General features: G+C 41.9%; 1 protein-coding gene across 1 annotated transcript in view; it reads right to left on the minus strand.

The window, feature by feature from the left end:
- Positions 1–4,307: 4,307 nt before the first annotated feature.
- Positions 4,308–27,795, minus strand: part of P2RX3 (purinergic receptor P2X 3) — a 57,813-nt gene continuing 34,325 nt past the window's right edge. Inside the window, exons 3-12 of the mRNA XM_060262018.1 lie at positions 26,582–26,653; positions 24,093–24,159; positions 19,442–19,535; positions 18,504–18,581; positions 15,107–15,248; positions 13,843–13,979; positions 12,654–12,747; positions 11,454–11,519; positions 7,157–7,234; positions 4,308–4,480 (exon numbers count right to left, since the gene is read on the minus strand). Coding sequence (XP_060118001.1) covers positions 4,355–4,480; positions 7,157–7,234; positions 11,454–11,519; positions 12,654–12,747; positions 13,843–13,979; positions 15,107–15,248; positions 18,504–18,581; positions 19,442–19,535; positions 24,093–24,159; positions 26,582–26,653 — 954 coding nt within the window. The 3' untranslated portion in view covers positions 4,308–4,354. The remainder of the gene's footprint in view (positions 4,481–7,156; positions 7,235–11,453; positions 11,520–12,653; positions 12,748–13,842; positions 13,980–15,106; positions 15,249–18,503; positions 18,582–19,441; positions 19,536–24,092; positions 24,160–26,581; positions 26,654–27,795) is intronic.

A 27,795-nucleotide genomic window follows, 5' to 3' on the forward strand; every position in this document is an offset into this window, starting at 1 on the left:
ACATAATTTTTTAAAAAGGGGCACAGAGCATCTCTAACAGCAATTTCACATCAGCTACAGCTCAGTATGAGGCTTCTTGCGCACCCTAATGGTGCAACTAACATGTTTAAAAAGGCAAACATCTCATTTATAGCTGCCATTACACAAACCTCCTAAAGGTAAAGTAACATATTGCTAATGCAACATGCTAAAAGACACACCACAAACTAGATCCACAGCAGTTACTACATACAAAATATTCCATACAAAGAATGTCAAATCACATAATTTATACAAAAATGTGTTATCATACAGCCAAATTATGCACAGCACTCATAATATTTTAAAGACCATTCATAAATAATAATAATATTACGGTTGCATTAGAAATATGTTACTTTACCTTTAAGAGGTTTGTGTAATGGCAGCTGTAAATGAGATGTTTGTCTTTTTAAACATGTTAGTTGCACCATTAGGGTGCGCAAGAAGCCTCATACTGAGCTTTAGCCGATGTGAAATTGCTTTTGGAGATGCTCTGCGTTCCCTTTTTAAAAAAATATGTAAAGAATCTATATAATTGAATCAATATGTAAGTATGATATTTTTTTCACTGGAAGAGGGTTGGTGGTGTCTGAATGTCCTTCTGATAATTTTGTATAATATTTTCTTTTGTTAGCGGTCCCAGGTCTGATGAAGACTGGAAAGAAACAAGTACTTAATCGATTGACTTGCCACCACACTACTTTGGGACTTGAATGTGCATGTTTTGGACATTTGGACTGGTTTCTATATATTTCTTAGTAAATTGGTCACTAGCTTGTATTTTTTGTTGTGTTGTCCATTATAGTGATCTCTCTCGGATTGTATTCAACCTCCAGGTGGTACCTGGAGATCTCCTGGGATTACAACTGATCTCCAGGCAACAGAGATCAGTTTACCTGGAGAAAATAGCCACTTTGAAAGTTGGAAGAAGATGATTTTGGATTTATATCCCACCCTATACTCTGAATCTCAGAGTCTCAGAGCAGTCACAATCTCCTCTACCTCCCCCCCCCCACAACAAACACCCTGTGAGGTGGGTGGGGATGAGAGTGCTTTTACAGCAGCTGTCCTTTCAAGGACAGCTTCTATGAAAGCTATGGCTGACCCAAGGCCATCTCAGCAGGTGCAAGTGGAGGAGTGGGGAAGCAAACCCTCTTCTCCCAGATAAGAGTCTGTGCACTTAACCACTACACCAAACTGGCTCTCTTTGGAATGGTGGATGGTGTTATACCATAAGTGTGTCCCTTCCCCAACCCCCACCCTTTCCAGGCTCCAGCTCCCAAATCTAGGTATTTCCAAAAACAGAGCTGTCAACCCTACCCAGGGTACTTGAAGGACCACCTCCTCTCATCCCAGCAGCCTTTCAAGCTGTGCTTTCTGTGCCTCCACTTTCAAAAGTGAGGTAGGGAAGCAACCAGAGACAGGGCTGTTTCAATAATTGTACCCTTTGCCTTGAAGCTTGCCTGCCACCTATATTGCTATCTTTTGGATACCAGGCTAATATGTTTCAGTTCACCCAGGCTTTTAGTTAAGCAGCTGATTTTTTAAAGCAATATTTTAGTCTAGAAACTGTTACTTTAAGCCATTAGTGGTTTGTTTTTTTATGCTGGGCTGCATTTTTTAATGCTAATGTTTTCTTATTTTTATTTTGTAAGCCACTGTGGTCAGATTCCTTGCGTGGCATAACCATTTTCTAAATGAATAGATAAGTAATGTAAGTGTGCTTGTGTGGGCAGAGGGCTTTACTGATGGTCCTGATCTGAATGGGCCAAGCATAGAGCTCCCCGATCAAAAATTCTACCAACAAGGCATTTGTAACATGAATGGTCTAAAGAGGTATTGCAATAATTTCTCCTGTATTTGCCAGGATGAGTTACAAAATATGAAAAACAATTCAATCAGACAACAAATCTAATTCTATTTACCCATAACATACAAATGGATTAGTTGGCGTTAGTCTCTTTCCATCTCCCTCCAAAAAGCCCTAGAATACTAATGTGCAATCTATGGGCATCAAAGCAGCAGAACCTCTCCCCTCCCCCATCTGCCTTTACATGTCCTCCAAATTCTGTCCCCCCTCCCCGTTGCTTGGATGTTTTGTAAACATTTTGACAGAGCAGAGAGTATGCCTGGAAATGTATCCATTCATAAACCACCACAAACTGCTGAAAAGTTCATGGAATGTTCATGCCAGTTGATCTGCCACAAACTTAAGTTTGGGAACCACAAGCTGGCCAAAATTTGTCACAAACTATTTAAATGTTCCTTCTCCCCTCTTTATTTAAAAGCAGTGCCCACTTCTTGAATTAATTAGTTACTTTCTGTCCACTCACAGTGGTTGTGGCATTTCTGAATGGGAGTTTACAACTCAGTTGGTTCCTGTTTTGGTGGTTTGATGGTTTTTCCACTAAACCAATTGTTTATTAATATTTCTGTTTTATTTTTCATGATGCCCCTTTCATAATTGCACAATTATAAATCTGATGTGCAGAAGACCATCAGTGTCTTATTTTACACACATTTTCAAAGAATACATACAAGAAAATGTATAATTCAAACAATTCAAAGGGAAGAATATATAATTAATTACATGGATGCTGATGCAGGTAGATGATGCATAATTGTGAACTATCTATGTGAGGTTGCATGAGTGTACATACATGTTTAACCCTACAACAAATGTTTCTGTGCTCAGTGATGAAAATATTAACATCTGTTAGAGAGTGTGTGCATGTGTATTACTGAATCCACATTGTCCTCATGGATTGAAACATAAATCTTCCAAAAAGACTTCAGATAATAAATTCATGATGCTATAATAGCTTGGTGATCATCAAACTATTTTCATGGTGCTTTAATAGCTCTGTGATCGTCAAGCTGATTCTATGCTATAAACCTGATCCATGGACAATTATTTAGTGTTTTACTACCTATGAAGTAGACTGCAGGTGAGGGAGAGAAAACAGAGCACCTTGCTGCCTGCTTCAGGAGTTTGTTTGCTTCCCATAGGCTCTACATATATATTAAGCAGACATTAGCAAAAAGACCAGCGCTACTCTGTCATTCCTCTGTCAAGAAAGCAAGAACCTGTAGCATTGCACTCAGTGTTCAACAGTACTGAAAATTGCATCACCAGTTCTGAATCTCACTTCTGAAGAAGCCCACAGAGCAGCCCCCACCAAAAAAAAATTGTTCCTGGGCTTTGGGCCTCAGGAACAGCATTATGGCAATGTGAACACATAAAGCTGCCTTCTATTGCCCTCCTTCCCTTTTGTGCGGCCTCTGGTACTTAGTACCTTTTGTGGTTTCATACAGAGGTTTCTCTAAAGCTGATGAGACATAGCCCCTCCTCAAATAGAGGTTTGCAGTGGGAAGGGGGGGGAATAAAAAGAGATCACTGCACTCTCTCCCTAAGACTTGTACCCTTAAGACTTCTGAACGTTGTGGTCCAATACATCCCAGTCTGAAATAGTTCTATATTTTTTAGTCCAAATAGCTTATGCATAGTTTCAATTTTACTTCAGAACCATAATTTGTCTAAGATCTGTCGATTTGACAGGCAAGTGAGGGCTCGAGGGCCCATTCCAACAACTTTTTCCCCCCTCAATGTGACAGCCAAAGTGCTATTGCCAAAAGGTTCCTGTACAGAAGAAACTTTCCACACCATATCTGGTGGTGGTGGGGATAGAAGATGCATCACACTGCTGCATGAAAGTACTCAGGCATTACCCAAAACATCCACTGCTGTGGTGTTACTACCATCACTACTGCCATGTAGAGTAAACAATGGAAGAGAGTCCCCCTTTACTTGCTTCAACTGGTAGCCCAGGACTATCCAGGCAATCAAAGACCTGTTACGTAGATAATCTACTGTAGAAGACTCCTACAAGGACATTCTAGGTCCATATCTTGTATAGTCCAGATTCTGGTCATCCCTTTTCCAGGTCTATTTTCAGTCCATACATTTCCCCATTTTATTGGTTGTCACATGTGTCTTTTTTCCTTATTAATACACAGGATGTACTATTTTGTTCTAGAGGGAATCAGACAGTTTTCTTCCAGATAACATTTTTGTTTTGTTTTTTTTGACATTTTCCTTAAGTAGAAGAAGGGAAATTTTTGTTTTCTGTCTTGATGTCAGCTCCCCCTGGAGAGGTGAGACATGATGTATTTCTGACAAGAAAAATGCAAAATAAAGGAGAACAAAAACCCAACCACTTCCCTCAACAGTAAGGGGTGATAAAAGGGTCCATGCTGAAGGGCTAGGGTGGGGTGGGGGTACAATAGAGCAAAGTAGTGAATGATCCATGTCCTCTTCAAGACTCCTTATTTACTACAGCCCAATGGAGTAGGCCCCTGAATCAGTCGACTGCTTCTCCTCACAGCGACCTCCCAAAGTCTGGCTGCTCCTGTACACAGGGTTGCTGGAACTGTCTGGAGGCAACACTGGGTCAGTTACCTGGGCAGGAGGGGGAGAAGGACACAGCACCTTAATTGTGTGGTGGGATCCTATCGAAAGCTCTGAGCTATTGGTTGCATATTGCTTAGACAAAACGGGTAGCATTACTGGACGTTGACGCTTCATGGAATCTTCCTTCCCCAGTGTTTTGCCTCCTGTTCACCTCGGTTGGCATGCTGAAGCCAAGGAAACTCAGCATGAACCCCAGTTATACAAATGTATTGTATTTTTTCAAGTAATTTAACGAACTACCAAAAAAAGTATTCTGCAGTTTATTCTTAAGCAAACTTTCAGCTCTGTACAGCATCTGAAATTCTTTGGAGAGGCAAGGTGGTCATAAACTATGCTTAGAATGTGTTATATACAAGGTTATTTTGAATTGTTCCAAGAACTTCCCTATGAGATAAGCCAACATTGTAGACCCAGGGCTTTTATTGTAGAAAAAGCCCAGCAGCAACTCATTTGCATATTAGGTCACACCTGCTGATGGCACCATTGTTTTACACAGGGCTTTTTCAATCGAAAAGGCCCAGCAGGAGCTCATTTGAACATCAGGGCACACCCCCTGATGCCAAACCAGCTGGAACTGTGTCCTTGTGCATTCCTGCTCAAAAAAAGCCCTGACATGACCTAAGCTGCATCTGAAACATGGCCTTGCTTTCCAGAGAATTCTTTACATGCAAATTGCATTCCCTGTGACAATATACAATATTGGGGGCCTTTGCATTGCAAAGGACAGCCTAAGAAATTAGTTTCCAGAATAAAAGGAGAACTCTGATTATCTAACGAACAACCATGTTTCTCCCCTCTAAAGATTCTTCTTTTTCTACCGTTTCTAACTTTGCCAAAAGAAATTTCGCATTCCCAACCCTTGGTTAATAATTTTATTGTTTTTGCCTATCTGTTGGAAGTACTTTGAACATTCAAAGACAGGAAAACATCTGATGCTGGGAATCCAGGGCAAGTGAGACAGGAATTGGCTGAAATCCCGCTTGTGGAGATGCCTTTCTTGTTAGTTCCTTAAAAAGCTAGGTGTTATGTCTTGGTTTTGCACAAATGCAACACCTATTGATATGCCTGAGCCATATTGGTTTTAAAAGGATTGGCTTAGAAAGAACCATATTTTAGTAAACACTTTCTTTGCTGGCAATGTGAGGCTTATACTTTGTTTGCTGCCTAACTGCTAGGTTGCGTTGTTACACTGATGAAGACAATATAGAGGGGGGAGAGGGAGATGGTACCAAGACTGGGCTCTACCCCAGAAAAAGGAGATGTCTAGCTTCTCACCTCCTGTAGCCATATCTTTTCTTCCTTCATTGATTAAAACATCTGAATCTCACCTCTTCAAAGTTTGTGGCAACTTACAAGAAATGTTTCGGTTTAAAGGACAGTCCTTTCAGGTCTTCTGTCAGCTTGTGCCTAAAAAAGCAAGGGGCAGACTTTCGTGGAGGGCTAAGATCTGCTTGGTTCACCTTGCAACTGGCAAACCCAACTATGGCTAATAGGAACATAGGTACTCTGCCAGATCTGGCTACAGTTTACAGTAAGAGATGTGATAGAAGAAAAAGGAATTAGGGTAAGTAGGGAAGTAAAAGTGTGAACAGTTGGGAAAGTATGCCTTAAGGCCATGAGAGAACTACTATATAGCAATTCCATTCCAAGGTTCTAAAGCCTTTTGACTGGGGCTAACCAGGACACAAACACATATATCATTTTCCCCCCCTCTGAGAAGTGCAAGGCCTTTTTTAATTGTTGGATAAGCCTTGTGGAACAACTTGCTTGAAGGAGTCCAGAGACTGCCCCATTGTCTCTCTTTAGGAAGGTACATGAGGTCTTATTATTTCTGGAGGATTTCAGGTGCAGGGTTCTATGACTTTGTACAGTCAACAGCGAGACTGAAATATTGTTATATATTTGAGTCAAGTTGGCTGCTGGTGGTTTGAAAGTAGGATATTTTGTTCGCTATTATTTTATTGTATGTTTGCAGTTTGATTTTATGTTAGCTGCCTTGAATCTCTGAGAAAGGTGGGATATAAATATTTTAAATAATAAAAGTGACTGCTGATTATGGGATGCAAGTGCCAGTAGAACTGGATCTAACTTGGAATATGGCAAACAGAACCAAATCCACGGTCAGAACTGGGTCCAGGAACATAAAAAACCCAAGAAGAAAGTAGGTAGAAGTTCAAGAGAAAGGTATATAGAGGGTTACCAATAACACTGCCTGCCATGGGGATTGGAGAGGTTGGGCGGGGGGCAGACAGGAATAGATGTGGGTTCTTTCACAAAGAGAAGACATATACTACATTGTAACCTACATACAGGGGTATCAAATGTGCAGCTCAAAGGCCAGATTAGGCTCCCGAAGGGCTCCTATCAGGCCCTGTAATCTGCTTCCTTCTCTCTCTCTTGCTTCCTTCTGCATCACAGCTTGCTTTGCCAGGCTTGCTCAATTATGCAGGAGCTACAGAGCAAAGCTTTCATTTTCTCCATTGGCTGACCAGCACATGAAGCAACTTATGTACAAAAGCTCACAATGCCCAGCCGTTTCATGTTTTGCCCTGGGTTTTAGCATTGACCATGAGACTTCTGTAATGAATGAGTTTGACCCCTCTGACCTACAGGTTCCCCTTGCTGTTAGAAGTAGGACAGTTAGATGCATGAACACAAACTCACCTCTTCAAATTTTTTGGCTTTGTACTGGTCTGCTCCCTTGAGGAAGTTGAGGAGAATGATATCACACAGGACTGTCCCCTGAAGAGAGAAGACAGCAGCTGAGCGACCTTATTTCTTCAGATAATGAGAAGCAAAATAGCATAGTAGGAGGAAAACAAAACAAAACTTGGCATAGCAGCCGATAGAACACCAGTCATCGTTTTCAAATTAATGTTATGATGGTGTCTGCATATATGATAAATATTAAGATACTTATATAAATGTATGCGATGATACAGTAGCGCTTTTCTACCTTTGCCTTTAGCCCCGTCATGGCCTGTCCTCAACCACAGTGATTGCTATGCAGGTAGAATGTCTTCAAAATTGAGAATAAAGCACATAATGATCTTTATAGCTCCAGCTCAATGAATTTTCTGCAAGACTATATCAATCCCGATTTGAAAAACTGGCTTCTGCGCATTCAAATACCATTTCGCCCAAATACATCTTACAGGCAGTGCACAGCTCCTGTGCTCAGAGCAGCATACATAATTCTCCTCCCTCCATTTTATAATCACAATAATCCTGTGAGGTAGGTTAGGCTGAGAGAGAATGACTGGCTCAAGCTTAGCTAGCAAGCTTAATGGCAGAGAAGACTCTTGTGTTAACCTAACAGAGAGCCAGTGGGGAAAGCAAGGGGGTAGAGTGTGGCACTGAGCAGAGCACCAGTAAAGATATTAGTAATGAGGTCTCTCTAGTCGAATAATTGGTCATACCAATTGCTTCCAACAGTGGCTGGCCAGCCAGATGTTTCAGTGATGTCACTGTCCTTTTGTTTATTCCCTGGGTGACAGGAAAGGTTCAGCTGCGGCTGCTCAGTGGTCAAGGAATTTATGATGCAGATACACAGCATTACTCAATCTTAGCACTGAAAGCTGATTCCGAGGCTGCATCCTATTACAAATTAAACTCTGTATGCTGGACAGTGTCTACAGAGTCAACTCATCATATGCAAAAAACAAAGGCCTACCCAGAGATATCGTTGTGAAACTAAGGTCCAAGGACATAGCAGGAAAAATCATAAATAAAGGCTTTCAAAAAGCTTGGATAATAGAAGGGACCAGAGTTAAAATAATGAAAGAACTACCAAGACAAGTGATTAATGATATAATTGCACCAGCAATTGTTGACTCAGCCTTCCAACCTTCCGAGGTCGGTAAAATATGTACCCAGCTTGCTGGGGTGGGGGGGGGAGGAGTGTAATGACCGGGGAAGGAGTGTAATGACCGGGGAAGGCAATGGCAAACCACCCCGTAAAAGGTCTGCCATGAAAACTTTGTGAAAGCAGCGTCACCCCAGAGTCGAAAACGACTGGTGCTTGCACAGGGGACCTTTCCTAAATGGGGGAGGAGGCAGATCGCCCACCTTTGCTGTCTCCCTGCCAGGGGAGGAGGATGACCCACCTTTGCCGTCTCCCCGCCAGTCGGAGAGACAGCAAAGAGAGTTGCCATACTCCCCCCCACAATTTAAACACCACGACGGGGTGTTTAAATGGGGGGGGGGAGGAAGATGACCCACCTTTGCTGTCTCCCCGCCAGGCAGAGAGACAGCAAAGAGAACTCCTGGACTTCCCCTTCCTTTCCAGGTGTTTAAATGGGGGGGGGGACAGATCGCCCACCTTTTATGGCACCTTTAAAAAAAAAAAAGCCAAGCATGATATCCCACGGTACTGCTCTTGCGCAAGTGTGGAATGCCATCTCAAAAAATGAGGTCCGGTTGAGACCTCTGATCAATCAACAACGGGACCAACGCTGCTTAGAACTGAAGGATGGAGGGATGTCTGATCAGGAAATTCGTCGTAAAAAAGCTGCGGGGTATAATAGCGACCGGTTAGGGATGGATTTAATGGTGAGTGTGACCGCGGCCTATGAGTTAGAACATGTAACAGTCCCAAGTTCATGCAATGAGTTTCCATAGCAGAGTGGGACTTCAAGGCCCCAGTCTGAAACTGTAACTAGTACACCACGCTGGCTTTCATGGGGTGACTGCTGTTGAACCTTAGCAAGCAGCCAGATCTAGGTGAATCATGCAAATTATGTGGTCAAGTTTCCTAGTGGTTCCTTTCAGGCGTGACCCCAAGTCCTCCCTCAAAGGCCAAAACAGCTCTGGAAAGGCTTCTGTCCCCTCCCTCCCCCTGTCTTTATTGGCAGAAACCAAGCCTGTTGTGGTTGCCTAGAAATAATATCTAAGGGCATCCATTTCTTAAAGCTACAGGCACTTTTTAAATGATTTGGTGGGTTTTAATCCCCAATTTTTTAATTTTTAGGTTTCAGACTTTTCTGCAAACTTGGGGCATTCCAGGTTTGTAGAAAGATTCATCTTATCTGTTCATGGATCTAGTCTCCAGATTTAAGTATCTTCAGATTTGCCTGACTTGGCTATTCAAATACAGATGTCTGTCTGAAATACATAAAAATGGTAAAGGTAGTCCCCTGTGCAAGCACCAGTCGTTTCCGACTCTGGGGTGATGTTGCTTTCGCAATGTTTTCACGGCAGACTTTTTACAGGGTGGTTTGCCATTGCTTTCCCCAGTCATCTACACTTCCCCCGCCCAGCAAGCTGGGTACTCATTTTACCAGCCTCGGAAGGATGGAAGGCTGAGTCAACCTCGAGCCGGCTACCTGAACCCAGCTTCAACCTGGATCGAACTCAGGTCGTGAGCAGAGCTTAGGACAGCAGTACTGCAGCTTTACCACTCTGCGTCATGGGGCTCTTTATTTGAAATCAATAGGATGTTATATATCAGGGGTGGGCAATGGTAGCTCTACAGATATTTTTTTGCCTACAACTCCCATCACCCGCAGCCAGCATGGCCAATGGCTGGGGCTGATGGGAGTTGTAGGCAAAAACCATCTGGAGTGCGGTCACACCTACCATTAAAAGCGGGTGTATAGCGCTCAAATCTGAACTGCTGAATATTGAATCGATGCAGGGCAGTTCAGACGAGCATCCAAGAATGCGATTCATTCTGTTGTGCGCGATCAGACATCCAATACTATCACGCTCCTTTCTTGGAGCATGTGTGATCAGATGGTGATTTCTGGGAGGGGAGGGGGTCCATTGAACATGCGCCCAACTGTTTGGAGCTGGGAAATCAAAACTTTCTTCAGAGGCAGGGGGGAAGGGCGAAAGTTTCCAGAATTAACATGGCCGATCCAAACCACGGAACTGCCAGGAATTATTTTCCTAGAAATTGGCAGTGACAATGATATCTTGAAATCCTCCACATTGAAAAAAAAGAATTTTTTCCTGTTCTGAATAGTGGGGTAACGTTCCCCCCCCCCCGATCCTGTGTTGATTGGAGAAGCAGAAGCGTCACCTCAGATTCCTGGATGATCTGGCAATGCGCATGTCTGCTGGGGCTTTCTTTAAAAAAAAAGGTGAGAGGCAGTATCGCGCGTGAGCTGTCCAAACAACAAAAAGCCGATCTTGTGCCGCTGTTTTGAAAAAGAGCCGGACTTTATGTACTGTCAAATTAATGCGCCATTCATGTGTAGCAAGCCTGGATGAGCCAGGATAACGCTCGATTGCCAGATGTGGCTGTCTGAACGAACACATTTAATCCGTCAGCCAGACGGAGCTGTGTCGTCACTAATGGTACGTGTGACCACACCCCTGGAGAGCTACCGTTGGCCACCCCTGTATATGTAAGCATCTAATAGCTAAATCCGCATTCAATTTATGCACACACTCTAGACTTAGTCAAACTCAGTCCATGGGTGTTTTCTGTGCATGCGGAAAGGATTCCACTTGCAGAGTATGATTTTATCACCTATCCTTCCCACTATAGCCTCAGTGTTCCCTCCCCACCAGAAGTAGCATTTCAGGCAGCATTGTGGGCTACAGTTGGAAGAGGGAAGCAAGAAAATAATGATCTATGGGCAGAAATCCTTCCACCCACAGAATATGCTTCATGGAATCTACCCCAATGTGTAAATCTTTGAATCTGCACAGTTTTATCAGAGGGGTGCCATGCCATTTTTATTTTTCCATATGGAGGAACACTTGGACCGTTAATGCAGTCCCTGGCAACCCCCCCCCCCCCAAACATCTTGTGCACTTTAATGTTAGAATTTTCCCCAGCCAACTTCTAGTAATCTGGTCAGGACAAGTTGTGCTAAATTCTGACCACTGAACAAACTGCTTGAATGCTTGAATGAATGGTAGGTGATTCTCTTACAAATAATACTGGTTTATGTGGAATAAGCAGTGAAAGAAGAAGGTACAACTCAAACCTCAGGTGAATTAAAATACTTACCACCCCAACAGATGTGAAGGCTGCCACAGTATTGATGAGAGTGGGGATGATGTTGAATTTCCCAGCCTGAGGAAATAAAAGGCAGAATTAGCATGTATAAAGATTTTCTCTTTGAAGGAACTGAGTCCTGCACAGAAGTGAACAAAATATTCAAGAAATAAACGAACTCTCCATCCTATCCTTGTGAAATTACTTATCTTGCCATTCATGTGAATATATTTCATAGCATGGCTCCCCATTGAATGGCCATTGCAGGAACTTTAACAGTTAAGGATTCATCATTCCTTTACACCAAGATTACAGTAACTGGGATTTGGGGGCCAGTTTGCTTCATTCTATGATTGTTGATCAGACTGGGAGAATAGGAATTCTTACTTCCCACAAATGGAATCAGAGAAGACAACCAAGATGGAACTTGTTTGTTTGTTTATTTTATGTATTCATTCATTTATTTTTATATTTTATTTTATTTATATCCCGCCCTCCCCACCGAAGGCAGGCTCAGGGTGGCTCACAGGTTGGGGTCAAAGAATGACTGAACAAGATAAAACATCGATAAAACATAGGAACATAAAACAATTATAAAACAACATATCAGTAGGTGCTAGTGCATTAATTCATGAAACAGTTAATTTCGATGGTAGCAGTATAACTGAATGATCAGTATTAGGTGTTCCAAAGGGACCCCAGATCGCCATAGCATGGTAGGATGTCCAGAGTGGTGTTAAATTTCTGGTTTATGGGCCTAATCCATTGCTGTAGGTTGCCATTATGGGAAAGCAAGGTGGAAGAGTGCCGTTTTACAAGCCCTGCAGAACTGTGGGAGCTCTCGCAGGGCCCTAACATCCACTGAAAACTCACTCCACCAGCTAGGTGCAGTTTTGTACCAGTTTTCCAGTAAGAAGGTCTAAGAGGCATAAAAAACCCTGCAGACAAGCAGTTTTTAAAAAAATCCAATAACTGGTTTAAAATTGCAATAGGTGTGTCAAAGTCAGATCATTGCAAGGGGGTTGAATAATGTCTGGGTGCGACACTACCCAGCTCAAACACTCTGGGGTGTAAATAGCATATGATAGGTGAGGGATGTCATAAGTTGTAGGCATATAGCTACACCCCAGTAATACTTCATTCCCTTCCACCAGATCACATCAGTCTGATCCTTGTTTTTTCTTGCTTGCCTGTCTGCCCTGCCATACTTACATTCCCATAAACCAGAACATCAAAGCGAATGCCATACGCCTTCATCAGTGTGCGGTACTCTGTTCCGTTTTCATGCTTGTAATACTTGGCATACCTGAGGGCAAGGGAAGGTATGCATGTAATATGTAAACGCCTTTTTTTATTCTGACAAGAAAAATATGTTTGAATGTGCTTATACGTGCAATGTAAACAGAAAGGTGGGGCTTTACAACAGAGTGTACGTTAGGGGTGTGTACAATGCAAGCATAACGATGTAGTCATGTATTCCATTGTCTGCATATATTTAATTTTTTTTTTTTATTACATTATCATTCTATAATCCTCCTTATGTGATAGTGCGACAGGAGGAATACAAATGTAGTAAATAAACAAAATAAAAAGGAGGATGGATTGCAAACTGTGTGCATGTAAACAGGTGCCTAGTGGCATGGCAGCTTGTAGCAAGAAGGCACCAGCCTTTCAAACTGTGCCAGACCAGAAGCAGTTCACCTTCTTCTAACCATCCTCTTCTAGGGGTGGGTTATTCTTAGTTTACCTTCTTCTAACCATCCTCTTCTAGGGGTGGGTTATTCTGCCGCAGGTCTGCATTGGTATGTATGACTGACTCACTCAATTACCCTGATCCCACAACACAACTGAGGAGGCTGTTGCATCTCTGCATGAATTATTACTCTAGGTTCATTAGTTCCAATCAGCAGGCCAGCTGAGATCACAAGATTTATGGGAAAGGGCTTGTCTGAGGGGAAATCATTCCTACCCTTCACTCCAGAAGGTTTGCTTTTAGAGCGAGTACATATGATGTGTAATTCTACTTTAAATTCAGAAATAATATACTTCGTGTATCAGAAGCTTGGGAAGCACTAAATAAACATAGCCCTCAAAGATCCTTACTCTCATCATTCTCTGTATTTGGCTGTCAGACTGTAGGCACGTATTAGATGTGCCCATGTGCAAGACAAATTGTTTAGAAGACGAGTTGTGCATCTAATATGCCTCTGGACTGTCTGCACTGAAGACAATGCTCTACAAGTGCAGGACATACGTGTGAGAGATACAGTAGGCGGGGTGTTATATGTGCAAGTCAGAATGAGGTAAATGTGGGGTGAATTCAAATTCACAGAATATCACAATGGGGGAGAAATTTCTGGGGGTGATGGTGAATAATTTAGGATTAATGCTCTGGACTTGCCTGAAATTGTATCCAGTAGAGACGCTGTTCTTTTCAGAGACACTGTCAAGTCGGGTGAAGGAATATTTGGGAACACAGTGATCCCAAGAATGATCCAAGTCACATACCCATCCAATCTTGATCCCTATGATCCCGCCCTGGACAGACAAGCAAAGCATCAGGATAGACATCTTTACAGAGAGCAGGCAGTTCCTAACCACTAAGCAATGTCATGAAATGTCATATGTGCAGAGTCCTTTTAAAGATTCATAACTCAATCCAGATTAATTACCCATTGCTTACTATTAAGTGTTTGACCATATACATAGCCAAGGCAACTAAAGTGCAGGCAAAAAAAAAAAAAAAAAAGGTGAAACTTTTTTCATTGAGTGGAAATCCTAGCCTTCACTAGTGAACAGATGGCAATTATTCCAGATTATTCATTTATTTATCTATTTATGTATGTTTTTAATTTGTATCCCACCTTTCTCCCCAATGGACATTGAATGGTTTTATCCTCTCAACAACCTTGTGAGGTAGGTTAGGCTGGTCCAAGAGTATGACCGGTCCAAGGTCACCCCACAAACTTCCATGGCATGAATGGGGAATTGTACCTGGGTCTTCAGATACTACAAGAGCCCCGTGGCACAGAGTGTTAAAGCTGCAGTACTGCAGTCCTAAGCTCTGCTCACGACTTGAGTTCGATCCCCAGCAGAAGCTGGGTTTTCAGGTAGCTGGCTCGAGGTTGACTCAGCCTTCCATCCTCCCGAAGTCGGTAAAATGAGTACCCAGCTTGCTGGGGGGAAAGTGTAGATGACTAGGGAAGGCAATGGCAAACCACCCTGTAAAAAATCTGCCATGAAAATGTTGTGAAAACATCACCCCAGAGTCGGAAACGAATGGTGCTTGCACAGGGGACCTTTCTTTTCTTTCCCTTTCCTTCTGATACTAATCCAACACTCTTAACCACTACACCAGACTGGCTATCAGGAGCACAGGCATGTGATCTGATGCATTTGTCACCTGTCACCTCACCAGTAACATTCTCTCCTGATCTCCTGCACCTTTTATTACATATATCCTGCCCTTTTTCAAAAGAGCTCAGTGCAGCCATTTGGACTTTTAACAGCCCTACAAGGTAGGCTGGACTGAAGCCACCAGGAAGCCTTCACAGGTAAAGTTAAGGATCATGCATGGGTTTCCAAACCCAGCACTTCCCACTACACCATAGTGGCCTCAAGAGCATTCAAGCTAATTTCAATGGTTTCGCAGCAGAAATCCTTACCGTTGTAGCCAACTTGGCAAAATCTTGTTTGGCAAATTTTACGATGTCCCCTAGGCGCAGAATAGGGCAGAAGGGTTGCTTTTCAGGGTCAAAGCGGCAATTCCGAATGTCCTCAGTTGTGAGATTGGGTAGGAGGTTTCCCCTAGTGACAAGACACAATAAGCCATGCTGAGATGAGGTATAGGCCCCAGGAGAAGAATGGAAATTCCTGAGCTCAACACAATCAACTCAGCTCACAACCCGTTTCTTCATTGAGCAGTAACAACATCGGGACCACAACTGTCATGGCATAAAGCAGAGTTGGGTGCAGTTTGCTAGGAGATGCATGAGCTGCTTTTTGATCTCCCCAACTTGTTTTTCTTGTCTGGTTTGATTGGGCTTGGGGAACAGGATATCGACCAGCTACCCTCCTTAATGTCCATTGGGAATGCAGAGCAAATATGGATCGCTTCAAGCTATTTAGGGAAACTTGGGCTCCTGGTTCTGTCGCTTCATGATGCTTGCTGGTGCTTTCCACATCCCCAATGAAAGCAATAAGCTGAACCTCTATGAAAAAGGTGTATGTGCAGGGCTGCTAAACGCCTCCATGGACCCCCAAACTAAGATTCCATCTAGTCCCCTCCACGACCCTGATTCAAACTTAATATCATAACAAAACAAATTACGTAGCTTCCAGGCACTATGAATACAATAATAATTGTTCATTAAGTAAGAAGAAAAGGACTGTGTTATTGAAGAATAGATTTTAGGATACATATCTTACGTCTGATGAAGGGGGCTTTCATTGACAAAAAAAATCACATCACAGTAATCTTTAGTAAGTAAATCATAAAAAAATTGTCTCAATTTACCCTTGTACCTTTAAGTAGCACAAAACCAAGGGACAATATAGGTTGCTGCTTATATAGTGGTGGTGTTGAATGAGAAGCACTAGAATCACTGGGTCTGATTTTAATTACATATCTTTTAAAAAAGATTAAGTTGTTTGTTATATAGCACAAAACTTAATGCCTGCAATACCAAAAAGGTTGCTTTTACAAAAAGCCAAGCGTTAGATGTTCCGCCAGTACAAAAATAAATGAAAAACAACTCTTTGAATTATGGTAATCAAATAACTTCGAATTATTGGAAGAAGTAATTTTAATTCCTCATTTCAGACTTCCTATACTTTTTAACCACGTCTAAAAGAAGATCTATTTAAAACCATAAACACAAATTATAGTCACACACTTAAGCTACACTATTCATTATTCCACATTTGTAACAACTAATACAGACTTATGGGAAAGAAGGCAGCATGGTATTGCCTGATTTTGTCAGATCCTGGAAACTAAGCAGAGTTGGTACTTGGAAGAGAGACCACCAAAGAAGACTCTGCAGAGGAAGGCAATGGCAAACCATCTTTGTTTCTCACCTGCCTTGAATGTCCCTTCCTGGGGTCACTATAAGTCAGCTGTGACTTGTCAGCACTTCACACACACAGAGAGAGAGACCCCAGATGAATACATATCACCATACATGTAAAAGGTGGATGGAGGTGGGGGGGAATCAACTTTTCACTAGTTTGATACATTGCTGGGAAATACTAGTAACTTGACTGCTCACAATATTATCAGAGGTTTGCTGTTTCAAGGTTAAGTATATTTTAACTTCCTAGCCAAGGTTAAGATGAGAAGAAATGAAACCAAAACTTGAAAATAAGGATGTGGGGGAGCTGTCTTGCCTTGCTGTAACTGATGGGCTTAGCAGCATTTCACAATGACCTCATCTTGGGAAGCAGAAGGTCCCAGGTTCAATCCCTGGCACCTCCAAAAAAAGGGTCCAGGCAAATAGGTGTGAAAAACCTCAGCTTGAGACCCTGGAGAGTCGCTGCCAGTCTGAGAAGACAATACTGACTTTGATGGACCAAAGGTCTGATTCAGTATAAGGCAGCTTCATATGTTCATATGTTCATCTTTACTGTAGTAAAGTATCTAGCCTCTGATGATTTCCACATGGGTTATCTGCCTCAGCTTCAATGATGTTGGGAAGCAATCTTTAAAAACTGTTTCCTGAATGTATTGCCATGCATGTGTATACCTCCTGGAGCTTCACTAGCTTTTGTCCAATCTTTCTCAAATCTGATGTGCTTTGAGGTTTTGGAAAATTGTGCTTTTTATTATTATGCTGTTGTGATTTTATTGTGGTTTTATTATTTATGTTGTACTCTGCTCTGAGTCCCTATGGAGGAATGGGCGGAATATAAATAAACAAATAATAATAATAATAATAAACAAATAATAATAATAATAATAATAATAATAATAATAATAATAATAATAATAATAATAATAATAATAATAATAATAATAATAATAATAATAATAATAATAATAAAGCCTGTATGGCTAGGGTTGCAAAGTCCAACTCATAAAATACTTGAGGACTTTGGGGGTGGAGCCAGGAGACTTTCCCATTCCCTAAAATAAATTTTAAAAATACAGCAGTGTAGTTCTCCTGAATATAGTCTTCATTTCCTAATGGCAACTATTTCCCCTAGGATTGTCCCAGCAGTGGTCATTTCCTTCCCCCTTCCACAGGAAGCTTTAAATTTGTAACTAACATTAGAATATTATAGTAATGTTCTCACAAATATGTGCACCAGGTTCTTCAAATTTTCAGCTTTCATTAAAAAAAATAAGTCTCTAACTCCTTCTGCTGTGGAGGTATAAGGGAAAAGGCATATCTCTGCAATGGAAAAGGCTAGGGACTTGCTTTAAAAAAAAAGAAGAAAGCTGAGATTTCAGAGAACCTGATACAAATGGGCTCTTTGAATTTGTCTTGTCTGTCCTGTCCAGATTGCACTATTTGTCCTCTGTACAGTCTCCAAAACTGGTGGTGGTAGCCTCTAAATTTTTTAAATCTGGGCCTCATAGGGTGGTATCTTCAGTGTAGAGTTGTCTTCAGCATGGAAGGCCAGCTTGCCAGTGGGAGCTGACTTGACGTACTTGCCAGTATGCAATCTGAACTCATAGTATTGTTTTTGCAAATTTCATTTCAAAATCTCTTGAAGATGCAAAAGTGAAATCTGAAGATGGCTATAGTGTGAGCCTTGGGGACTAGTTTGTCTCTGTAGTCAAACACACAAGCTCTGGTATATCCTGTATTATGTTTTGTTCTTATGACCTGGCTCATGCATATAGGAAGCACAGTTGCTGTTTGTTTGTACCATCATTTCCCTGTCTCTTTTAAGGGTCTTCTGCCAACCCCAAGGAATAGATGTACTCTGATCATAGGAAATTTCTTCATTAGAGGAAGTTTCTATTTTCATTCCTCATCTACCAAAGGTTTACTGGAAATCAGATTCCAGAATGCAATGTGAACTCTGGCTTATGGATTAGAGAGTCTCATTACTCACTTCTCAAAATTGAAGAGTGGGAAGCGGATGCTGTTCTTAATGAAGAGAGTGAAATTCTCTGCTTCTAGCATGACAGGCCTGAAGGAAGGAAAATAACTGAAATCAGCCTCCTGGAACAGATCATCCACTGTAAGTGGAGTCCAGAACAAAATAAGGTATCCAGCCCGAATTTTCTGAAATGTTCTGAATCCCTTCCTTCTTTATTTTCTTTACTCCCCTTTCAGCACATCATGGATAATTTCCCCATGATTGACCTTACGGAGATTTCCATGCACAAGTGTGTGTGCTGGGGTACTAATCCAACAATGGCATTAGAGGATGGGTAGAAGAGAGCATCTCTGAACCCCTTCCAAAATTCCATTCAGAGAGCTTTCATTAGAAGAAACATGCAGCTCTTTCTGTGCTTCTAACTCATTAAAATTTGGGAAGCTGCAGCCAGTTGGGCTATGCTGCTTAGTTTCCTTAGCTTAGTGACTGCAACAATGTCACCAAGAGAACAGAAGGACAGGAATTGGACTTATCAAAAGACAGCTGGTTAATGGAGCAGTCAAATAATTTCTCCTGCTTTTTCTGTTAGATTACACCAACATGAAACTAAAAGGTAGGCTGTCAGCTGCACAAGAGAATTTGTGGTTTCAAAGAATATTTGTCCATGGTTAATTAAACATTATTTGACTAACAGTTGACCAGCATTCCAACTCTATTCCACACTAGACTTTTAGTCCAGGTCCAGTCCTGTCCCCCAAACTGAAATTCTACAGTTGAATCATGGAATCATAGAAACCAACTCTATGAGTTTATGATTCTATGATTCTAGTGTAGAAAATCAGTCTGGGGACAGGGCTGGACCAGGATTAAAGGTCTAGTGCGGAATAATAAGGTTTACATTGTGGGCAATATTTCCATACTTTGAAAGCCTGAGTTCTCCAAGTACTTACACTTGCTTGGTATCTACCTCTGCTGGGCACCAGCCCTGAATCTGACAAGTCCGGTTGGTAGCATTGTAATTAACGCATAAGCCCGTTAGGATCCCTGCAGTAGAAAGCACATTTAATGAAAATGTAAAGCTAAAGCTCTGATTGTCACAAAGCCATTTCTCCTCTCAAATTCTATCATGGTATCTAAAAATAAAAATTGCTGGCAACTCTCCTCGCTTTATAATGCACTCCAGGTAGTCCTTTCATGCTGAATGAATTAGTCTTCCCCAAATTTCAACCAGGCATACAACTTTTTGTGAAATCGTCAAGTTTTGTTATCTTTTTTGGTGGGTGGGAGAGTGGTCAGCTAGGTTTAAATTAGCTATTCTGAGGAAGCTCGCCATTATCACTTGTAATTTACATGACTTTCATTATTTGCAGAGTTTTAAAAAATCTTTATGATATATTCCCACATACAATCCTCTGAGTCAGGTCACGATTTCCTCTACTTTACAAGTAAGGAGCTGAGAAATAACAATGCTCCAAGGCCAGATGCTGAATTCATAGAAAAAGTAGTGTTATATCCAGGTCCCCCATATTTGAGTCCAGCACTGCACCACACCTGATTTTTTAATCCCAGACTACTGTTTCCCCCCCTTTCCCTGTGCTGGAAAATAACACCTGACATTATCTCAGTTCAGTTGAGGATATGTCGGGCGGGGGATACTTGCACTTCCCACTATCCCATACATTATTTCTAACAATAAAATTGCTGTATAAAACTACCCTGACTAATTCTGGCCAGATGATACCTAGGAAATGAACATTTTTTAACTGCTGAACTTTGAAGAATATATAAACAGAGCTATGTCTAATCCATATTTCTGGGTTTCACAGGGTGTGTAGAATTCAACAGTAGCTGGACATAGAATTCAGCATTCTAAAATAGAATTCAGTAGCTGGACATAGAATTCAGCATTCTATGCTCAGGTGTTAGATGTTAGGACCTTTCTCCTCCAGCTCAAGGTTGCACCCGGGGAAAGGTCAAGAATGGGTCTTGGGTTTGTGTGTTCTTCTGCTCTTCCCTTGTTGCCTTCATAAAAAAGAGAACAAAACAGTTTCTTTGAGACCAGAGGCCTCTTCCCAGGTACAAAAACAGAGATAAAACTATTCTTAACATAGCCTGAAAATCCTATCCTTTAATGCAGGGGTGTCAAACTCATTTGTTATGAGGGCTGTATCTGACATAAATGAGACCTTGTTGGGCCAGGCCATGAGTGTCATAAAATGTAATGCCAGGTAGCAGAGATATAAACTTTATCAAGGACACAGACAAACAAAGATTTTTTAAAAGCTTAAAATAAAACATGCTTAAAACATTAGCACTCTTCAAGGTATTTTCTTTGTAACTCTCCCATGCAATCCAGGGAACTGAGCAAGGGAAGCTCCGGTTCTTTCCTTCCTTCCCCTAGAGGGCCAGGGGGAGGAGGAGCCTTAGCCAGTAGAAGCAAGAGAGGCTTTGCTTTGTAGTTCCTGTGTGATTGAGCAATCCTGGCAAAGCAAGCTGCAATGCAGAAGGAAGCAAGAGAGAGGGAGAAGGATGGAGATGACAACCGGTTGCTCGGGGGCCTGATAGGAGCTCTCCGGGGGCCTGATTCGCCCCCTGGGCCGCATGTTTGACACTCCTGCTTTAATGCTTTACAAACAGAAATGTCCTGTCCTCCTCAGAGCAATAATGCTGTGATGCTCAGCTTTCTGTATCCTCCCTCCAATTTCTAGATTAACTCGTGCAAGATCTCATTCTTTGGACAAAATGCAAAGCCAGTTTGATACCATGGAAGCCAGGATTATAAAGGGCGTGGAGAAGATAATAACAGCTAGTAAAAAAAGAGCTTAAGAAAGATATTGGAGATCTTAAAAAAGAAGTTGAAGATTTTAAAGATGAACTAGGTATGGTTAAAAACAGGGTCAAAGAGGTTGAAGAGAAAGTTGATATACATGCTTCCACCTTATTAAAACTTCAAGAGAAGGTAACAATCCATGATTGCAGATTAATGGAAACTCAAGTGCATCTGAGAAGAATATCTGAAGGAGAGGAAACTGATTTAATGGACTATATGGTGAAAATAATTGCTGACTATTCATAGGAAGAGCCTGAAAAATTTAGAAATATGCTGGACAGTGTCTATAGAGTTAATTCCTCATATGCAAAAGACAAAGGCCTACCAAGAGACATAGTTATAAGATTAAGGTCCAAGGATATGGCAGGGAAAATTCTAAATAAAGGTTTTCAAAAAGCCCTGACAATAGAAGGGAATAGAGTCAAAATAATGAAAGAGCTGCCAAGACAAGTGATAAACGACAGGAAGAAATATAAGAGATTAACAGAGAAGTTGCGTGCAGAGGGCACGAGATACAGATGGATACTACCCAAGGGTGTGGGCTTTGAACAACGTGGAAGAAGGGTTACAATAAGGAATGAGCAAGAGATGTACAGTTTTTTTGAAGAGAATAAAGACTCTGCATCATAATGGAATACAAGTTATTATCTTGGAATATAAATGGACTAAATTCACCACAAAAACGAAAAGCAACATTTCATTGGATTAAAAAGCAAAAATGTAATATAATTTGTTTACAGAAAGTTGCAGAGACTTTTCTGTTGGGATTGCAAATGGAAACATTTCCAAAAGAAGATAGAACCCTAATTTGGTACTTGCTCTCAGCTGCTAGGACACTGTATGCGCAGTTGTGCAAGCAAGAAAAAATACCAGAGAAATGGGATTGGATCGTGAAAGTTTTATCGTGGAGTGAGATGGACAAACTAACAAGAACTTTAAGAGACTATGATTTGGAAGTGTTTAAAAGGGAGTGGAAGAAATTTAGAGGACATATAGAGAATGAGTGGAATGTAAAAAGACATTGGACAATTTTTTAATAATGAGTATGAGAAAAGGGAGAAATTGAACTTTGGTTAAGGGTACCTTTATAAGTGAACTCAAGTATATAACTTCGGCGGGAGTCTAGTAACGGAGGGAGGGGGATCAGAAAATATCATATGGGTTAGGGATAGTAATGATATAAACAGACACTGTTACCATATGTTATTAATAAAATTGTTTAAACCAACAACAACAAAAAGGAACTTAGAACAGCGTATGTAATTCTCTTCAGGGGTCATTTTGTAGAAAAACAGGTGGTGGAGTTCATCCAGGGATTGTTATGCAGCTGCACATACTATTCAATGGACAAGGAGGTGGAATTCTCAGAAGGAGGAGGTGGAAATCTCAGAAAGGTTCAGGAGCTGCGCTCCTCTGAGCTCCCACTGAATCTGAGGGCTGCTCCTCTCTGTTTCAGGTACACCAACCCCTTGGGGTTAGGTAAGGATGAGAGATGAGAGAGAGTGAATGGTCCAAAGTTATCCAAAGAACTTCTCTTGGCCAGGGCAGAGATTCAGTCTAGCCCAGTTGCTCACCCTACCACATCACTAACAGTAGAACATCACATAAAATGAGCCAATAGAGGCAGATTTTCTTAATATGTTCAGTATCTGAAGGTTTTCAAAACAGCAGAGTAAAGTCCCAGATTATGATAAACCTCTGGATGTTTTAAGAACAGCCTTTTTGGAACTAAAGGCAATATATCCACAAGCAAAGGACTGGTCTTCATTTTTCTACAAATATTTATTACATTTCTGCTTAACCACTTCTTTCAAGAACCTCAGGGATTAGCTATCTGTGAGTTAGAACTACGGGTATATAAATAAGTAATTTCCCGTTTCTTTTTGAATTTCATAAATTGTCGCAGTGGGCCTTTTCATTTCAGCATTTGTATTGATGGTGTTCTTGATTCATTTTGTTCCTTTGCAATTATTTTTTTTAGGCCATTTATATGTTATATGCCATTTATACGCAATTGATGCAAAATAACATTAAAATCATGGACACTTGACAGAAGAAAAATCAGTAAGAGGAATAAGAAAATGGCATGAGAATAAAAACTAATGGATTCAATTTGCACAAGGGAGAAATGAAATTGGAATGAGAATTTTCCGTTTGAAATGGCGGGGTCATAAATCGTAGCAGCATCTTCAATTTCATTGAAGGTGCAAAGTAGGAAGGAGGTGCAGGATGATCTAAAGAAAGCTAGAAGTGGAGGGATGGGCAGAAAATGCTGGCCCCTTGATCTGCAGTGGCTCCCTCCACCCCCATGTTGCCTAAAATTGCTAGTTATCTCCAGATGGGGGATTACATCTAGTTCTATAACCTGTCTAGAAAAACCAGAAGTAGGGGAAGGGGTTTCTGAGGAAAAAAGCAAAGGTGGGGGAAAGGTTCAGCACCATCTTAATCCCAACCTTTTCTGTGAATAAGATCATCCCTCCCATTTTATGCCAATCCAAGCTCTAAAACAGGTCTGCTTCCCTCACTTTTAATTAGACCTGTTCAGGATCTCTCAGGCAGTCTCCAACCCAAGTGCTGATCAGGCTGAGATCAGCTTGGCTTTAACAGTATAACAGTTCCATGTCAGAATGTCTTCAAACTATTTCTTATGAGGCAATTCCGTCAGCTGTGAATAAATGATTATGGAAATTAGCCCTTGCACAGTGGTGATTATTAGAAAAACCTTCCCTCCCTAGTCTGGCTGTCTTCCTGAAGTGGCTTTATTCACTTGCCTCCTCCTGTAGTGGGGACAGGCCTCTTGCATTCATTGTCCGATTCACACATGTAACTCTTTTCACTCTGGTATAGGAAAGAGAAGAGGAAGGGAGATATAATTAAACTTGGATGCTGATGAAATTCTACCTATTCATTTAGGGAATTTTAATGCCACTGATCCAGGGTCCGGCTTAAGGTAGCTTGCGAGCAGAAAAACAACAACAAATTCATCAATATGAAAAACAAAAAAGCCATTCAAAAACAAGCCATGGACATAAAAATAGCATAAAGATCTTTACGCTGTTTTCATAAACCAGACCCTATTTTATTTCCCTCACTGCTGCTCCAAGATGCTCTGTCTCCTGAGGAACAGCATGTCTGAGCATTACATGAGGTGATGTGCTGGGAGATGCATCTCCCCAGTGTTTTCTGAAGCTACATTTCATTCATGTGGAGTTCTGATTTGGACCAGGGTTACGTGTTAAATGGAGACTGGGTTTAATCCTTCTATCTTCTTGTTTCACTTAACCCAGGGGTGTCGAACTCATTTGTTATGAGAGTTGGATCTGACATAAATGAGATCTTGTTGGGCCAGACTATGTCAGGTTGCACCGAGCCATGTCGGGCCAGACCATGTGTGTGCCTATTTAAGATTAGGTAGCAGAGATATAAATTTTATAAAGAATACAGGCAAACACAAATATATATATTTTTAAAAACTTAAGACATGCTTAAAATGTTAGCATTCATTGGTCTTAAGGATGCTTTCTTTGTATTTCTCCCATGGGATCCAGGGAGCTGAGCAAAGGAAGCTCTGGCTCTTTCCTTCCTTCCCCAGGGGACTGGGAGGGGGGGGGGAAGAGCCTCAGCCAACAGAGGAAGAGATGCTTAGCTCAGTAGCTCTGCTGTGCAATCAAGAGAGCCTGGCAAAGCAAGCTATTCCTCCCCCCTTTCTCCCCAAGGGAGGAACTTCAGCCAATGGAGAAAACAGAGGTTTTGCTCTTTAGCTCATGTGCAATTGAGCAAGCCTTACAAAGCAAGCTGTTATGCAGACAGAAGCAAGAGAGAGGGAGAAGGAAGCAGATGACAGCCAGTTGCTCAGGGGGCTGATAGGAGCCCTCCAAGGGCCTAATTCGGCCCCCGAACTGCATGTTCAACACCACTGACTTAACCTATCCTTCTTATCCTAAAAGGAGAAAAAGAAACATACAACAGATGGACTAATCTTTGCCCCTGCCAGGGTCACTGTTGTGTCTGGCGTTCGTCCCGGAAAGTACAGCACAGCGCACCTGTGGGCGATGCCGGGAAGGGACGAACACGGCCCGCCTATGATGATCAGTGGTGGGAAGTTTAACTGGCCAGGATTGGATCTGACCAAGAAGAAGGTTGTTCTGGGAAATGTATATAACAGGGGACCTGGAACCGCTGTGTTGTCTTTGTGATGTACTCGCTAATAAAGCATGTTGCCATCTAAACGTCTCCGACTTCAGTACATTACACTCACTAATAGTAACCGGCTTCAATAGGCAAAGAGAGCCCCATGGCTCAGAGTGGTAAAGCTGCAGTACTGCAGTTGGAGCCCTCTGCTCAAGACCTGAGTTCGATTCCAGCGGAAGCTGGTTCAGGTAGCCGGCTCGAGGTTGACTCAGCCTTCCATCCTTCCGTAGTCGATAAAATGAGTACCCAGCTTGCTGGGGGGAAAGTGTAATGACCGGGGAAGGCAATGGCAAACCACCCCGTAAAAAGATCTGCCGTGAAAATGTTGTGAAAGCAGCATCACCCCAGAGTCGGAAACGATTGGTCTTTGCACAGGGGACCTTTCCTTTCCTTTCAATAGGCAAAACTACATGAAGGTGAAAGGGTTAAACATTAGTTCCCCTCCCCAATAGCCCCTGATTCAAATCTGAAATTTAACTTTAATAAACACTTGGAAGTAATCTCAGCACAAAACACTGAACATAAACCAGAGGTCCTCAGTGTGGTTCCAGTGGGCACCATGGTGCCTGCCAACGCTTTTTCTGGTGCCCATCAAGCATATTTAGAAAGTGGGTGGGGATAGATAGGGCTTTTGGCCAACAGGGATTCTGAATAAAAACAACAACACTGAGCAGATTAAAAAACAACATTGCTTTCAGCAGCAGCTGCCACCACAGCACAAGGAACTTCATTGTGTAACTGAAGGTAAACTGTGTGTAAGCAATAAAATATTTTAAAACAATATGTCATTTTAAAATGAATCCTGCTAAACAGAACTTCTTTTTAGCTTCACTCCCTGACATTTTGTGATTGGCTCGGCCTCCTACGGCAGCCATTATTGGCTCAGCCTCCTACAGCAGCCATTTTGTGATTGTGCCCACCACCTTATCAGAATTCCAAAGATGCCCGCAGGTCCAAAAAGGTTGGGGACACATGACTTAAACCATAAGAATTTGTGCGAAGTGTGTGTGTGGGGGGGAACCCTCTAATTTATTTCACCTCTTCCCATCTTGTTGCCTCTCCTACTTACCTCAGGGCAGATCCCTTGTACTTGGTTTTCCGTTACAATGAGTTTGGTGATGATGACAAAGACAGATGTTCCCTGGGGTGAGGAGGAATGATGTTGGAAAGATGGAAAAGGAGAAAAAAAAAATTGTCAAGTTGTTGAATGAGGGACACTCAGAAAAAAGAGAGGCACAAAGTGAAACAAAGAATCCGAAAACACAGGAGGACTGTCAGATTGGAGCAAGCAAGTCTAGAAAAGTAACTGGGCACCATTTTTTTAAACTATTGTGCTTGCCCACATAGTCTGTTAGTCATTCATGGCACACTGATGACATGGAATGAAAACTGGGGGGGGGGGGGGGGGACAGCCTTACAAAATTTCTTCTGCCGATCTCCCAGGGACAGTTCTTACTTGCCCCAGGCTATCAGGTCTGTGATATTTATAAACCTGGATTCAAATTTGTAAAAAATAAGAGCTATTCTGAGACTTAAACTAGAAATGATCTACAGTTCCATATTGTTCCCAAATATTTTTTAAAAAAACAAAACAAGCATCTTATTTTGTTTCTTTAAACTATTTCATTCCTTTCTTTGCTCTGAATACCACCCTCAATGCTCCTGTGGGGGGAGGTAGGGTTGCCAAGTCCAATTCAAGAAATATCTGGGGACTTTGGGGGTGGAGCCAGGAGACTTTGGGGGTGGAGCCAGGAGACATTAGGGGTGGAGCCAAGATCAAGGCTGTGACAAGCATAATTGAACTCCAAAGGGAGTTCTGGCCCTCACATTTAAAGGGAAAGCACACCTTTTCAATTCTTTCCTTCCATAGGAAATAATGAAGGATAGAGCCACCTTCTTTTGGGGCTCATAGAATTGGACCCCCAGGTCCAATTATTTTGAAACTTGGGGGTATTTGGGGGGAATGCACTAGACATTATACTGAAAATTTGGTGCCTCTACCCCAAAAAACAGGCCCTCCCCCAGAGCCCCAGATACCCGCGGATCAATTCTCCATGATTTTCTATGGGAATAAATCTCCATAGGGAATAATAGAGTTCCCAGCAGACATTTCCCTCCCCTCCCCCCGCTTTCTGATGACCCTGAAGCGGGGGGAGGGCCTCCAAACCGGGGAATCCCCTGCCCCCACCTGGGGATTGGCAACCCTAGGGAGAGGGGAGATGTGAGTACCTTGTATATTTTTTCCCTTTACCTCAGTAGCACCTGGGAGCACTGCAGATGAAA

This window comes from Heteronotia binoei, chromosome 21 (genome assembly GCF_032191835.1).
Source record: "Heteronotia binoei isolate CCM8104 ecotype False Entrance Well chromosome 21, APGP_CSIRO_Hbin_v1, whole genome shotgun sequence".
Taxonomy (NCBI): Eukaryota; Metazoa; Chordata; class Lepidosauria; order Squamata; family Gekkonidae; genus Heteronotia; species Heteronotia binoei.